Source organism: Xiphophorus hellerii, chromosome 16 (genome assembly GCF_003331165.1).
Source record: "Xiphophorus hellerii strain 12219 chromosome 16, Xiphophorus_hellerii-4.1, whole genome shotgun sequence".
In the NCBI taxonomy this organism is placed as follows: Eukaryota; Metazoa; Chordata; class Actinopteri; order Cyprinodontiformes; family Poeciliidae; genus Xiphophorus; species Xiphophorus hellerii.
This window is the reverse complement of record NC_045687.1, coordinates 5,921,050-5,934,801: the sequence shown is the minus strand read 5'-3', so window position 1 is coordinate 5,934,801 and position 13,752 is coordinate 5,921,050. Positions and strand designations below refer to the sequence as shown.

The following is a 13,752-nucleotide window of genomic DNA, read 5'->3' as shown; positions in this document are numbered from 1 at the left end:
AATTGTTTTGTTAGAGACTATATTTTGTTTAACTAAAGACTAAATTCTGAAATTAGACCATCATTTAGCAGTTTATTTTCCACACTAAAATCTACCCAAAGCAACTTGAGGAAGGCAGCTTAGAAACAAAATCAGTAAAATTTTAGCGTGTGTACCCCAGTGAAATAAAGTAGATGTGAGATAAGGTGCTGATTTTGCCTGTGAAGACCTTGTGTCTTAACTATACAAAGTATATTTCGTCCTTGTATGTTGATTTTCCCTCTTTTTGTCGTTCACAGCGAGAGTGTGTTGGAGCTCTCCATCATGCCAAAAGATGAAGATGTGCTTCAGCTGGTAAGTATGATTTTTGACCACCACTCCTGGTTAAAATTTGTGAAAGTCTTTTTTGCTGTACAACACTCCAAGTTACTTTATATGGATTTTTAGTTTGGGAAGAGATCCGGTGTTTAAAATGATTGTTTTCATTGTGATTGGCATCCTGAACAGTTCCCACATAATGGATACAATTAATCAAGGGGAAATTCAAATAATTTCCTGTTTCCCATGCATGCATTGCTGAACACAACTAGGATTTCTCTGTTCATATGAGACTAATGGGGCATTTTCACCAGTCTTGTTTAGTCCAGTTTAATCCAACTAAAGTTTGTTTGCCTATAAAGTTTGCTTGGGGAGATGTGAACCAAAAAACTCTGGTCCGCTGTTTTAGTTCAGTTGAAGTGAACTCTGGCGTGGTTCGAATGCGTATTTGAATGCCAAATGGACCAGTGATCGCTCCAAAAGCACTAAGTGGTCTATAGTGCAGTGCATTCTGGGTAAATACAACCAAAACAAACATGAGAGTTTTCCTGGTCTTTTACCAAAGACAAAGAGAAATCTTACAACCACTAAAATCTGACACTGTTGTATTTTTGCTTATGTTTTGCAAAGAAAAAAGTTGCGCTCGTCTCTTCTTTGGAGGTTTTTGTGTAATTTCCTTCGATGGTTCTTAGTGCAGCTCCACTACAGGCGAGGGGGTGAACAGGTTTTTCAATTAGTTTGGATCGTTTGACACAGTGGAGTGTGAAAATGTAACAAATTTTACAATTTTGCTCCCCAATCGAACCAAGTTTACTGGACTATCAGAAGTGGTGACACCCTAAGACTCTGAAGTGAAACCAGCTCATGTTTACTGTAAAGTACAGTGGAGGACCTGTGATGCTGTGCTGCTGATATTTGGTTTCTCTACCAAATATTTACCTTGTTATGGCACATCAACTTGTTGAAATACCGCGTCATTCTATGACTAGACGGCGCTTATATTGTTCAGAGTGCTGACAGAGAATGGTCATAACAATACCATCCTAATGTCTTTCTTTATACACATTTTCTTCTTCCTTTATAGATGAAATAATTTGAAGACCTTTTACACTTCTTTTCCAGAGTTGCCACTAACTGAGAAGGGTGTTGTAAGATTTTCTAACCACAAAGCCAGAAAGAAGCATAAAATACTTCCATGCTTCCTATTTTAGGTCACCGTTGTAAAGTTGTTTGGGTGCTTATCTTCAAAGTCTGTTCATCAGATCACTGCTGAAGAATGCGGAGAGTGACTCACAAGGCTCTGCTCTGTTTTCCAATTACATCGTCCATTAAAATCTTCCTGTATCTCAACTGTCGAGGTCTAGAACAAAACCGCTCCTTGCACTCATTTACACACACCCATGAAATGCAGCAACACATTTTTGTCGCTCCACAGGTTGTTCCGTTCTCGTTTGCATGATCCGACATGCGTCGGCTGTTGCCCCTCCCACCGACCTGGAGCAATGTTTCGACACACCGAGCCACATTTGAGCAATGTCTCTCAGAAACACTTTGTATGCTTCCCCAGAGAATAGTGGCAACAGTGTGATCTTTACTTTAAAAAAACATTTAGCCTCTCTTTTACATTTTAAACCCACTCCTCTGACCTCACACTCCTCCTCTCGCTGGTGTATCTCCTGCATTCCTGTCATGACATCACTGGAGCTGCGCCTCCTTCCGCACTCCCACAGGGTGGAGTAAGTCCGAGAACCAGAGGGTGAAGAGTGGGAATCTAGACAGATTTCTGTGAGGAGAAAACAAGCCGATCATCAGACAGGAAGTCGTCAAGGAAAAGAGGCAAAAAGGATTTTATTAATAAGGATTTGGTGAAATATGATGGACACCTTTTAAGCAGCAGGACTGTCTTGTAAGGAGTGTCGGTGTGTTTTTTTTCCACCATCTGCGGTTTGTGTTTTGACTTTCTGTTAAACTGTCTTACCATTTTTAGGAGGATGTTGAAGAGCACAATGTGATTAACTTTTTGGGGAGTGGAAAAATTTAACATTTCTGCTTAGATTACTAAACAGTCGCCTTTTAAGCTTGTTTTCTCACGTTGAAGCTCAGAGAAAATACTGTATGTTCGAGTCAGTGGAGCAAACTGCTGTGTGGTGTGTTTTCTTCCTTTTCCTCTGGGGATTGGGTGCATTTCTTTAGTGGATATGTGTTTGTGTTGAGAGATGATAAAACTTCTAAACAAAATAAAGAATATATTGAAGCAATCCACTCTCTTCAAGCATAAAGTGTCTTAAATTTGAAATTTGGAGCATTTTTTTGCTTGATGACTCAGAGTCTAATGGTTATAGTCATCAAGCCGAAACACTTCATCATCCACAAATGATTTTTTTCTCCTCCAGGCATACTCACAAGATGCTTACTTGACCGGGAACGAACCCTTCGCCGGGGGAGCTGAGAACCTCCCGCCACCTCCTCCCCTCTGTTACCCACGCACCAGGACTGCCCCCCATCCTGGAGCCCCGCTTTGCTCCCCCATGGGCCAGAACCAGCTGGATAACTGGAGTTGCTGGCCGGGGTCTTCAAGCCCTTCGTCGCCCTTAGATAACAGATCCGGTGTGGCCAGCCCAGCCAGCTGGCAGGAGGGCCGGGCAGGTGAACCAGGTGGAGTGGGTCACAGCAGTCCAGCGCACCGCACAGAGGAGATCCAGTACGGTATGACCAGCCAGCAACCTCAGGGTCAGACCAGGAGGCGCTCCTACTCTTCGTCTTCCTCATCTGGAGGTCTTCTATCCAGCCCCCTGCAAGTCCACTACCCCAACCACCAGAGTGCCGGGTCCCAAGCACAGCCTCGCAAGTCCAGCACAGCCTGGACCAGTCCGCCTATGGCTCCTGTCCGCCACAGCCGCAGCGATCGCTGCCAGCAGGCTCTCTCCGACTGGTACTACAGCCAGCAACCCGAGCGCTCGGGACGCAGCATGCAAACCCGCCACCGCAGCTATTCTCAAGACCGGCTCAGCGAGCACAGAAGGCAGCAGCAGAGGGCAGGTGGCTGGCCACACAGTGCCTCGCAGGACACCCTCTTCCTACTGCAGCAGTCAGGGCAAGGACCTCATGGTGAGCCCTATTGGTCCGCTGGAGAATGGGAGGCAGGACAAGATAGAGGCCGCTCTGACTACACCCGGACACGCTCTGAAAATCTGCTGGCCCAGTACGATCGCCATGGCCGCTCGTTGGAGATGTTGGACCGAGTATCAGCTGGACTGGTTTCGTCTCGGTCTGAGAGGCACCCGTGGCCCCAACAGGCTTCACAGCCACAACACAGGACTGACGCCTACCCAAGACCGAGGTGCCACACAGTCGTGGCGCAGGCTCCTTCAGTGCCTCGACCGTCGCAGTCTAAACACCACCCCCAAAGCCACAACCAGACCCACTCCCAGCCTCAGCAGCCCGTCCTCCAGAGCAGGCGGCTTCCGGCGGGGCAGGGCATGGATGAGCAGCAGGTGGGATATCGCAGCTACAGCCCTTCTTTTTATCGCAAGACAGGTCGCATCCTGCAGCAAGCTCAGTCTTTCAGGGACCCGTCTTACTCTGGCCCCCATTTGAACTGGAACCCAGTCCCCAAAAGCGGTCCCCCAGAGGGATCGTCAGCACCTCTCATTGCCTCTGCCTCTACACCCCTCGTTTTGGTCTCTCCAGAATCCCAGGACAGGGCATACAGGCCGACAAACCACGAGAGGGAACGAGGGACAGTGGAGGGACAGGCGGAGATAGCGGCGCAAACACAGGAAGTGGTGTTGAGGCAGAAACCCCCTACTGGGCGGAGAAACGCCAACAGACACCCTCACTACGGCATAACTATGGACGAACTAGAACCCTCATTGTTTTCTCCAGATCCCAAAGACACAAATGTTCACTCTGGCTCTAGTGAAGATGTAGCCCCTCGCAAAGCAAATGGCAACCTTGCTCCCCTTTCTTTAGATGACGACTCCCTGGCCTCTATCCCATTCATAGGTGAGTTCATTTCTGCTCTTTTTTCTTGTTAGACACATAAGCCAGTGTTTGCTCAGAAGCTGCCATGCTGTATGTGTTTGTAAGTTTTTGTTTGGTTAGGGATGCCAACAATTAATCAAATTGTCGATCAATGGTTTGCTAGATTAAAAGTAGTTCCATCCTATTAACGAATAACGTCCGATTAGACCTTCTTTTAGTGTTATAGTTTGGCCTCCATCCAGCAGAGGGCACTGCTGGTGATCCTCAAGCCGAGCCACTTGATACAGAGTCAAATATGGTGGAGTTTCCTAAAACAGGAAAGAAAACAGGTCCAAACAGAGTCTGTTTTGGGATGCAAACGGTTCTGTTTTGAAATATAAAAACTACTTAAGTTTTACCTTAAACCACAATTTTCTGTCTATTCCATCAGTACATAACACACCTGATAGAAAATGTAAAAAAAAAATGTTTTAATTCAGCATATGAAAAATTGAGCCCTCTTGATACAGGAGAAAAACTCAGGTTTTTAAGAAAATGGCTGCTTAAGAATTAATCATTACTTGATTGATTAAATCAATTGACTTTAGATTAACTCATTAATTGATAGCTTGCATTCTTAGTTTTTGTATCTTGTAAATTCCTGCTGTTTTCCAAATTGGATCGGCCTGGATTTCCTTGATCTTGTTTGGTTGTAGCTGGGCGCACGGTGCAGGTTAGGCTACTGTCATGCCCAAGCTTGTGTTTTCTTTGGTAAAGAGTGAGAGTAAAGCCGCCCTGCAGGCTTCGGGTTGGTTTCTATCGCTTGGCACGAACAACATCCATTAACTCTTAACGCAAATTAATTTGTGGTAGCAGAAACGAGCCTTGCCTCTGTCGCTTACATGAGGGCATGAGTCAAACAGGTGCTGAACAGATTCAGATCGACTGACTACGTGTTGTGATCGTAGATATTTGTGCCAGGCTGCGCTCTGCCTCAGAGAGTCAATACCTTGAGGGAATCCATTGAACATGTGACTACATTCTTGCCTCGCAGCTTCACCTGATTTAAATGAAACCGAGCAGCAAGAGCTGCAAGCCGGGACTCGTTTAATAGCCATAAACTGAAACTAGGCTAGTTTCTCCCCAAAGACGAGACATTTTCTCTTCTCTCCTTCTGCCTTCATCTCCCGATCTGGACGCTGATATGATCTGGGACTGTTTAGGATCCTGCTTCTTTTTCATACACTGCCGGGTTTCTTGTTGTTTAAAAGATAGTGAGCACAATGACAGGGCTGTGCTTGAGGGAAAATATGCTTTTGTTACATTTTTTTTTAATCGAGATTCTGAAACTGAGATTAAATGTTTTAGACATGTTTTGTGACAAATTGCACATCTTGACTCTTCGCTGTATGCTGTTTGTGACTCTTCTTGGGGAGGCACTTCCACTTATATCCTGCCTTCAATGCTGCCTTTGTGCTGCTCTGGTATATGAAGGGTCGACTGTATGGGGCGCCTTCTATATGACCATAGACTGGACTACTTACAGCCACCTCCACAACCATAATAACTTTCAAAATGACTCCATCTTGTCTTCCAGCAGCTTAATCTCCCCAAAGAAACGTTAATTTGATTACTTTTCATGACCGAGAAAAATACTTGTCATGAAACTATTGGTACCCATATTAAACCCTCAAAATAAAACAGTTTTAATTTGTACTGGGGATTTTTCATGAGTAATTTGTCAATTTCATTTCCCTGGGAAATAAATATAATGTTACACAAAGCCCCGGCTACTGTCTACTAGGCTGGATAAGGATTCCAGCTGTTTCCTTCTTTGCAGAGAAAACAATAGAACAATTTTAAGGGAATAATAGCTGCTTGTTAAAGAATCCCAACAAAAAGTCTCCACAACAACCAGTAGATGATATCTACGAGCTAACTATTTTTATAAGCCTTTAATGAGGGGATTGTTCATCTTCATTAGGACTTAGGACTTTTAGGAACCATGTGCTTTTTTTGTCAAATGAGACTAAGATCAAACTTTACAGAAACAAACTCTTAAACAATTAAATGTTAGATGTTGGCAAGCACCTCAAAGCCACTATTCAGTACGGTGGAGGACTTGTTATGCTGTGGGCTTGAGGGAGTTCATCATGAACTCTTCTAAATACAAGGACATGAAAACGAGTCATTATGGGGTCTTTCAGGAGGTCACTGATCAAAAATATGTTAGCAAATCAATGCAAAACTTTTTTCATCAAATAATAAAAGATTATCTGTTCTGGGTGCCAGTAATTTTGTTAAACCAATTTAATCATGGATTATTTTTCTCCCCTTACTTAGTGCTCAGATTAAATAGAATTTCTTTCCTAAAATGTTTAGTTGTGATAATGTCGCTGCAATAAATAACTTAAGTTTTAAAGTTTTCACTCGTCCTTACCTGAAGTAAATCAGTTTGGTGGGAAACTGTATCTTCGATTTTTTTTTTATGTATTGTTAATTTTGGGGGGCTTTCAAGCAAAATATTACATTTTTTTCTTCAACTTTTTCCAGATTTTATTTTATACGTGTCAATAAGAAGGATCTCACTCTCTTGCCTCAGTTTATTTACACAAATGGATTCCGTATATTGTGGTAAAAGTTGTGATTGCACACATATAACCTATTAAATTGCATTGTATCCCGTTTCCTTTCCTTTCACCCCTGATCGCCTGTTGTTGCCCCCCACACATGTTGTGGGATGTAGTGTGGAGATAAAACATGCTGTGGGACAGGATTTTGCTTCCCTCTGCCGGGCTGCCGCTGTCTTTCTGTGGTCGGCCTTCTAATGACCGGCTTTGTTAAACCCACAGACTGACTATTTCTGGATTGGCAGATTCCTCGTCCCAGACCGGGAATGTTTTCCATCTCATTCTGCACTCTCAATCTGCTCAGGAGGGAATGCGCTATAGACAAAGGAAAGTAATTATAATTACTGCTTCAACTATTTTATTTCAAGTTGTTAAATTAAATAGTTGGGATGATACTAAAGGAATTCAAGTGAGATGTCTGCATAGTGTGCTTGGGGTGGTGCTGCCCTCTGCTGTTTCCACTCTGCACAGCTTTAAAACGCTGAGACTTTATGCAAATATCAGAGTAGGATCCTGTCCTTTCTACCTCGAAGGAAGTGTAAATGTATGTGTGTGTGCATGTGTGTGTTAAGGTTTCATATCCCTCTAAGTGAGCGGAGACTCTAAAACATTTGAACCTGTTTGACGTGATTTATACCTTATTTTGCTGAGCAAAGAATCTTCCTTCATATAGTGAAAGAAAATAGTAAATATTTATATATATCCACCCTCAAAAACTACATTTCCTTCTTGACTTTTAACCTCGTTTGCCTGTCTGGTGTAATATCCCACAATGCCGTAGACTTTTATAAAGAACTGAAACCTGCAGCCATTAGGTCCCTGTCACCTACCTGCCTCTGCTAGCTCCTGAGTAGCTTTTCCTATGGCAGCAGACGACACAGGTACTGTTTTATCTCTTAGATATTTGCATATTTTACTCCATCTGTGTGGGAGTTTTTCCTCTATGTTTAGGTTAAAGGTATGTTTAAACACTCTGGAGAGGCTGAGGCAGGTTTTACTTTGTGAAAGTCTTTCTATGGCTTTGTGAACCGGCTTCAATTACTGGTTTCATGTCTGTGTCTGATGTAGTCCAGAGTGTTATGGCTGAAAAATACATTACGTCCATATCAGTAATTATTCATTAGTCTTTTGTTTTAAACATCTGAAGAATATTCACCACAGTTTCCTCTGGAGATGTTCTCGTTTACTCCTTTCAGTCCTCGCTGTTTTTGCTTATTTTTAAGCCTTTATAAGGCATGGTGGCAAAATCTAAAACTGCTGCTGCGCAAGTTACTCAGCAGGTTGTTGCTTGGCAACCAAAGCATGAGTGAGTGAGTTGCTAGGTAACCAAAGAGTGAGTAAGTGAGTCAGTTAGATTCCACCAACCTTGCTTAGCTAGCTGTGAGAGCTTGAGCGGCAAAAAAAAGTCTTTCCTCTGCCTACGTCCCCCATAATGCCGTGCGGTTCTGGATTGGAGTTCAGTGAAATGATTGAATATTTTATCAGACGTATTTTCTGTAGTTGTTGATTTATTGCCCAGTCCTAGTCTGATGTAAAGAAATCCAAAACGGTTTTGCCTTCACACTTACTGCTGTTGAAATTGAGACTGTAAAATGATTTTCTTGTTCAGCATCTTGACTTACTGGGCTTCTCGTGATCCTCTTAAAACCTATCCTCACCTTTCCCAATCTAACCCCTGCATTTCCGGGTTTTTTTCCTCTGACTTTTTTCTCTAACACCTAATCCTGTCCCTTTATCCTTCTCCAACCTCTCTTTCAAACCTCCATCTCTGCCTCCCTCCCTGCCCTCCCTGCCTCCCACAGACGAGCCAACCAGCCCGGGCGCTGATTTGCGTGCCCGCCACGTGCCGGCGTCCTCCGTCGTGTCCAGCGGCATGAGTTCAGCGCCCCCCGTGGGCACCAGCCCCGCTTCCCCCACCTTCACCTTCCCCCTCAATAGGCTCTTCTCACACGACTGCAGTGAGTGGGACTCCTCCTCGTCCCCCTTATCGCACTAGTCTTCGCCAAAGCATGAAGCAGGAAATTAGATTTTTAGTTGTGGTTTCTGATTTCAGCGATGGATTTTCAAAGCATGTGTGAGATTTTACGTTCAGATATAGGTGTTTTTTTTGTCTCCTATTGCTTTCTACGCTGCTTTAATTTCTCTTTTCAAACTTTTTTGAGGATTATTTACTTTATTATTTAAGAATACTTGGCAGTTAATTACCTCATAATTAGCAGTGGGCCTAAATTGTATTGTTTATTGTGATACATTTCTGTTTATTGTTATCACGATACGTTCCGATTAACAATATTTAAAACCTCCCAAAAATATCCTTAATGTCAGGATTGTTAGTTTTACTATTTTCTCCAGTTTGTTTAAAGAGATAATCAATAAATAATGAATTTATAATAAATAAATTTGTAGCACCACAAAATATTATGATAAACCTTTGTCCATATCGCCCACCTCAATCATTAGTAAATCTACTGTAATTAATAATTTTAGCAATTGTTTTAATTAATAGCTAAATTCACAGGTTCAAGGTTTTATTAAAACTAATTTTGGGAGCTTAAGAAGAGATAAAAAGTCTTTGACAAGATGAAGTTTTTAGCAGTGCTAGAAAATATTTGCATGTTTAATTTGTGTTTTGACGGTAATATTCCAGCTCTGCATGCTGCCAGACAAATTTACGTGTTCGATCTAGAGGTTGCATGGTGGTGTTCTTTAGCTGAATTTCACAAATGCATGCCAGTTTGTGTTGACAGTGCATGCTAGTGGTGTAGAAGTCCAAGGAAGCCGTAAATCTAACCCACAGTTTTAGTTCACGTCCCCAACTGTCGATCTCCTCCACGTCACTCCCAGTTTTCAAACCCTCAACCTCCCACATCACCGTCCCCGTCTCCTAATCCAGCGCCGTCTTTCTTTCGGGTGATCAGCATTACATCAACATTCTGTCTCTCTTTCTCTCTGTCTTTTTATTTCTCCTTTCCTCATCTCCATCTCTCCACTGATTCACCCTTGCGTCGAGCAGGCAGTATTAAATCCAGTCGCCGTTCCTCCTATGTTCTAGCCATCACCACGGAGCGATCCAAGTCATGCGATGAAGGACTCAACACGTTCAGGGAGGAACGAGCCTCGTAAGTACAGGGAGGTGGGAAGAATAAGGACAACTTAATGCAAATGTATTTTTTTTATTTAACATTATCTTTGTTGGGTTTTTTTTATTGGCTTTACAGAAGGCTTCCAAAAAGAGTGAAGAGTTTCTTCGGAGATGGGGTGAGTCCTCTATATTTACATTTATTATTTTGTAATTGCAAGAGATCTACGTGATTGGTATCTGCTCATTTTATTTTTCCATTTGTGTTAAAATCACTCTTTTTTTTTTAAAAACAGATGCTATTAACAATTATTCTAATAATTGTTTAATCTATCCATTGTTCTTATAATTAATCAGATTTTTAAACGATCATTTGTGTTTAAAAAAACAGAAATGATCGACATATTTCTCATTATTTTGTTGTCTCGTATCAATGTAATTGTCAGGGGATTTTTTAAACTTTTCTTTCTTCTTTTATTATGTGTTTATTATAGCAAAATACTTACATTACTTTCATATTATTAATGTCAACCTTCTACATTTTGATATTTTAAAAAACAAATAACCTGCTTAGGATCCCACTTATTCTTAAAAAAAACAAAAAAAAACACTGAAAATTTCCCAAAGCAAATCTAAACAAGTAACATAAAAAATTTTAATTGATTTAAAAAAAAATCATACAATAAAGAGCTTCAGGACAGAAGTTTCTGAATTACAAAAACCCACTTTATCAAGTTGCTAGATACATTTCAACACACCATAAAATGAGAATTAAATCTTTATTGTTCTGTCTGCCTTTCAGTCTCTGGACATCCTTGCGACAGCGGAGGAGGTTCGCTCCAAACGCCACTCCACCTCTGAACTGGGAAACATCAATTACAGCAACATACGGCGGGAAGGATGGCTGCAATTCAAGCAAATCCTTACTGAGAAGGGAAAGGTGGGCAGCAGAGTTTGGATTATTTTGGGAAGGCTGTCGCAGGAATCACTCATGTCACATCCTCTCTGAATCACAGAAAGTCGGCAGCGGGATACGACCGTGGAAGAGGGTGTATTCTGTCCTTCAGTCCCATTCGCTGTTCCTCTACAAAGACAAGCGGGAGGCGGTGCTTCGCGGCGCCTCGATTGAAGGCGGGGCCGAGGATGAGCAGCCAATCAGCATCCGGGGCTGCCTGGTGGACATCGCATACAGCGAAACCAAGCGCAAGCACGCCCTGCGCCTGACCACCCAGGACTTCTGCGAGTACCTGCTACAGGCGGAGGACAGGGAGGACATGCTGGAGTGGATAAAGGTCATCAGAGAGAGCAACAAGATGGACAGCGAGGTCAGAGGGCACACCACTGTCAGATTTACATCTGTTCTGTGCTTTATTTGTTCTGACTTATGGGAAATATCACATGTTCATGTTTGTTTTCTGCAGGAGCTCGGATCCTCCAGACAGGCTCTCATCAATAAGAAGCTCAATGATTACAGAAAACAAAGGTGAGTCATCTGAGAACAGTTTCTGCTCTGGAGTCAAAGCTGAAAGACAGACAGTGTTGCTATATTGGAGTACTTGTGAAAATGTTTGGCTGGAATAAACAGCTGTGGGTGTGTTGTTAAAATTTGTATTGCTTTTCACAACATTTGGCAGATTTTTAGAAAGGTTTCAGAGGAAAAATAGTAGTCACTGTGTGGGAGAAAAGCACAACATTTTTTATAAATTGCCGTGTTTCTGCATTTATTTCATTCATTTATTTATTTTGAAATCTCTAGACTCTGTCAAACATGACATAATCAATGATTAGTCATTGGTTAGTCCAGTTTCACTATGAAGTAAAACAGAAACCATAGAGTAACATCATGATTTAAAAGAACATATCGCCACAAAAATCTCATACCTCATTGTGTTCAAAGAGTCACATCCTTTTGGTTCTGTTCAGAATATATAAAATGTGAATTGTCACCAGTCTATGAATCCAGTTGATGATATACATCTTCATAAGTTTACGTTTTGTGTCTCTGTCTCCCTCTTAAGTCCAACGTCAAGTAAGCCAGATTCGTCTCCCCGGATGCACCGCATGATGCCGCCGTTCCTGCTCAATAAGACGGAAAACACAGCTGGAGCGCCGCGCTCCCCAAAACCAGATGGCAAAGGTCAGTCTGACAGAAACAGGAAGTGGCCCTGCAGCTACATCTAACGGATTCAAGAGGATTTTATTCTTCGATGCTGAATTTTCCTCACCTCACTTCCTCATTTTCATTATAGTTACTGGCCAGTTTTCAGTCAAAAATTCCTTAGTTAAGAGTTTGCCAAGCAAAAAAATAAATAAATGGTGAAGTACTAGAGTGAACCTAAAGTTGACTGACATTGTTGAAAAAACTTCAAAAAGTCCAAAACAACTATTGATCAAGACTTCTTTAAAAGATAGCTAGAAAGTCTGGCTTCTTAGATGAAAACTGTTAAGAAATTTGGTTTGTTTTAAAAACTTTGCACAATACTTTATGAGCTTCTTAACAGTTGAACTTAAAACAATGTGTCCAGACGAGAGCAGCCCTCCGAAGTCTCCCTGGGGAATTAACATCATGAAGAAGTCAAAGAAAGCCGGACCCAAAGCGTTTGGTGTGAGACTGGAGGAATGTCAGCCTGGTATCAACAACAAGGTGAGCCGCTCTTGACTCCATCTGTGTCTAAATGAAGTTTATTTTTTCCTTTTCATATCTTAGACTGCATTCTGTTTGTTTTGCGCCTTCCTTCTCAGTTTGTGCCAATGATCGTTGAGTTCTGCTGCGGCTTGGTGGAGGAGATGGGCCTGGAATACACCGGGATCTACAGAGTTCCCGGGAACAACGCCATAGTTTCGCTGCTTCAGGAACAGCTCAATAAGGGCGTGGACATCAACCCTGCAGAAGAGGTGAGGAAACGGAAGCAGGCAGAGGATTAAGCTTCAATCTGGAACTGTATGGAGAAGCTGGGAAATTAATTATATTTTCCAGGTCTGCAGAAGTATGTAAAAAATTTGGAGAATGGAAGATATTTTCAGATTTAATTATGTATCCTGTTGTCTAAAGGTTGTGTCCTTCCTTCCCTCTTTCCCTTTCCTCCTTCTGTACTTCTATCCTTGTACCCCACTTCTTTTCATTTCTTTCTTTCTTTCTTTCTTTCTTTCTTTCTTTCTTTCTTCAATCTGCCCTTCGTTAATTCCTTGTGTCTTACCTCCCTTCATCCTTGCGTCTTATTTTCCTCATTAATTAATTTGTCGTAACCTTTCTTCCATTCCTTCACCTTTCCTCCTTCAATTTCTTTGTTTTGTCCTTCCTTTGCTTATTCTTTTCCTTTGTGTCTTTCCTTTCTTTCTTTTTTCACTTCTTTTTTTCTATTTTTTACCTTTCCTTGTTTCTTTCCTTCTTTTTATTCTGTGCTTCTTCCTATGTTGACTTTTTTTCTTTCTTTCCCTCCTTATTTTGTGTCTTTGTGAATTCCTTCCTCCATTTCTTCATTGTGTTCTTCCTTCTTTCCCTTTTCCCCTTCCTTTTTTCAATTTTTTTCTCTTTCCTTGTTTCTTTCCTTATTTCTTCTTTTCTTCTTTCTTTCTGTGTTGTCTTTTCTTTCTTTTGCTTGCTTTTTTAATTCCTTTTTCTTTCCCTACTTATTTCGTGTCTTTGTGAATTCCTTCCTCCATTTCTTCCTTATAACCTACCTTGTTTCCTCCCATGTAGCTTTACTTTTTCCCTTTTTTTCTTGTTTGGTTCCTTATTTCATTGTGCCTTTCCTCCCTCCAGTTTCTGTTTTTTCCAGGCTC

At 41.8% G+C, this 13,752-nt stretch overlaps 1 protein-coding gene across 12 annotated transcripts in view; it reads left to right on the top strand.

Moving 5' to 3' along the window:
• arhgap23a (Rho GTPase activating protein 23a) overlaps positions 1-13,752 on the top strand; it is an 80,715-nt gene that overhangs the window by 54,719 nt on the left and 12,244 nt on the right. For 4 of the 12 annotated variants that reach the window (XM_032587205.1, XM_032587201.1, XM_032587195.1 and 1 more), the window contains exons 6-16: positions 279-333; positions 2,691-4,302; positions 8,693-8,848; positions 9,904-10,009; positions 10,100-10,148; positions 10,772-10,909; positions 10,986-11,294; positions 11,391-11,452; positions 11,988-12,106; positions 12,495-12,613; positions 12,712-12,864. In XM_032587205.1, coding sequence (XP_032443096.1) covers positions 279-333; positions 2,691-4,302; positions 8,693-8,848; positions 9,904-10,009; positions 10,100-10,148; positions 10,772-10,909; positions 10,986-11,294; positions 11,391-11,452; positions 11,988-12,106; positions 12,495-12,613; positions 12,712-12,864 — 2,878 coding nt within the window. Of the gene's footprint in view, positions 1-278; positions 334-1,818; positions 2,242-2,690; positions 4,303-8,692; positions 8,849-9,903; positions 10,010-10,099; positions 10,149-10,771; positions 10,910-10,985; positions 11,295-11,390; positions 11,453-11,987; positions 12,107-12,494; positions 12,614-12,711; positions 12,865-13,752 lie in introns of those variants that run through there. The other 8 variants (XM_032587199.1, XM_032587197.1, XM_032587196.1 and 5 more) reach the window with 8 other exon arrangements.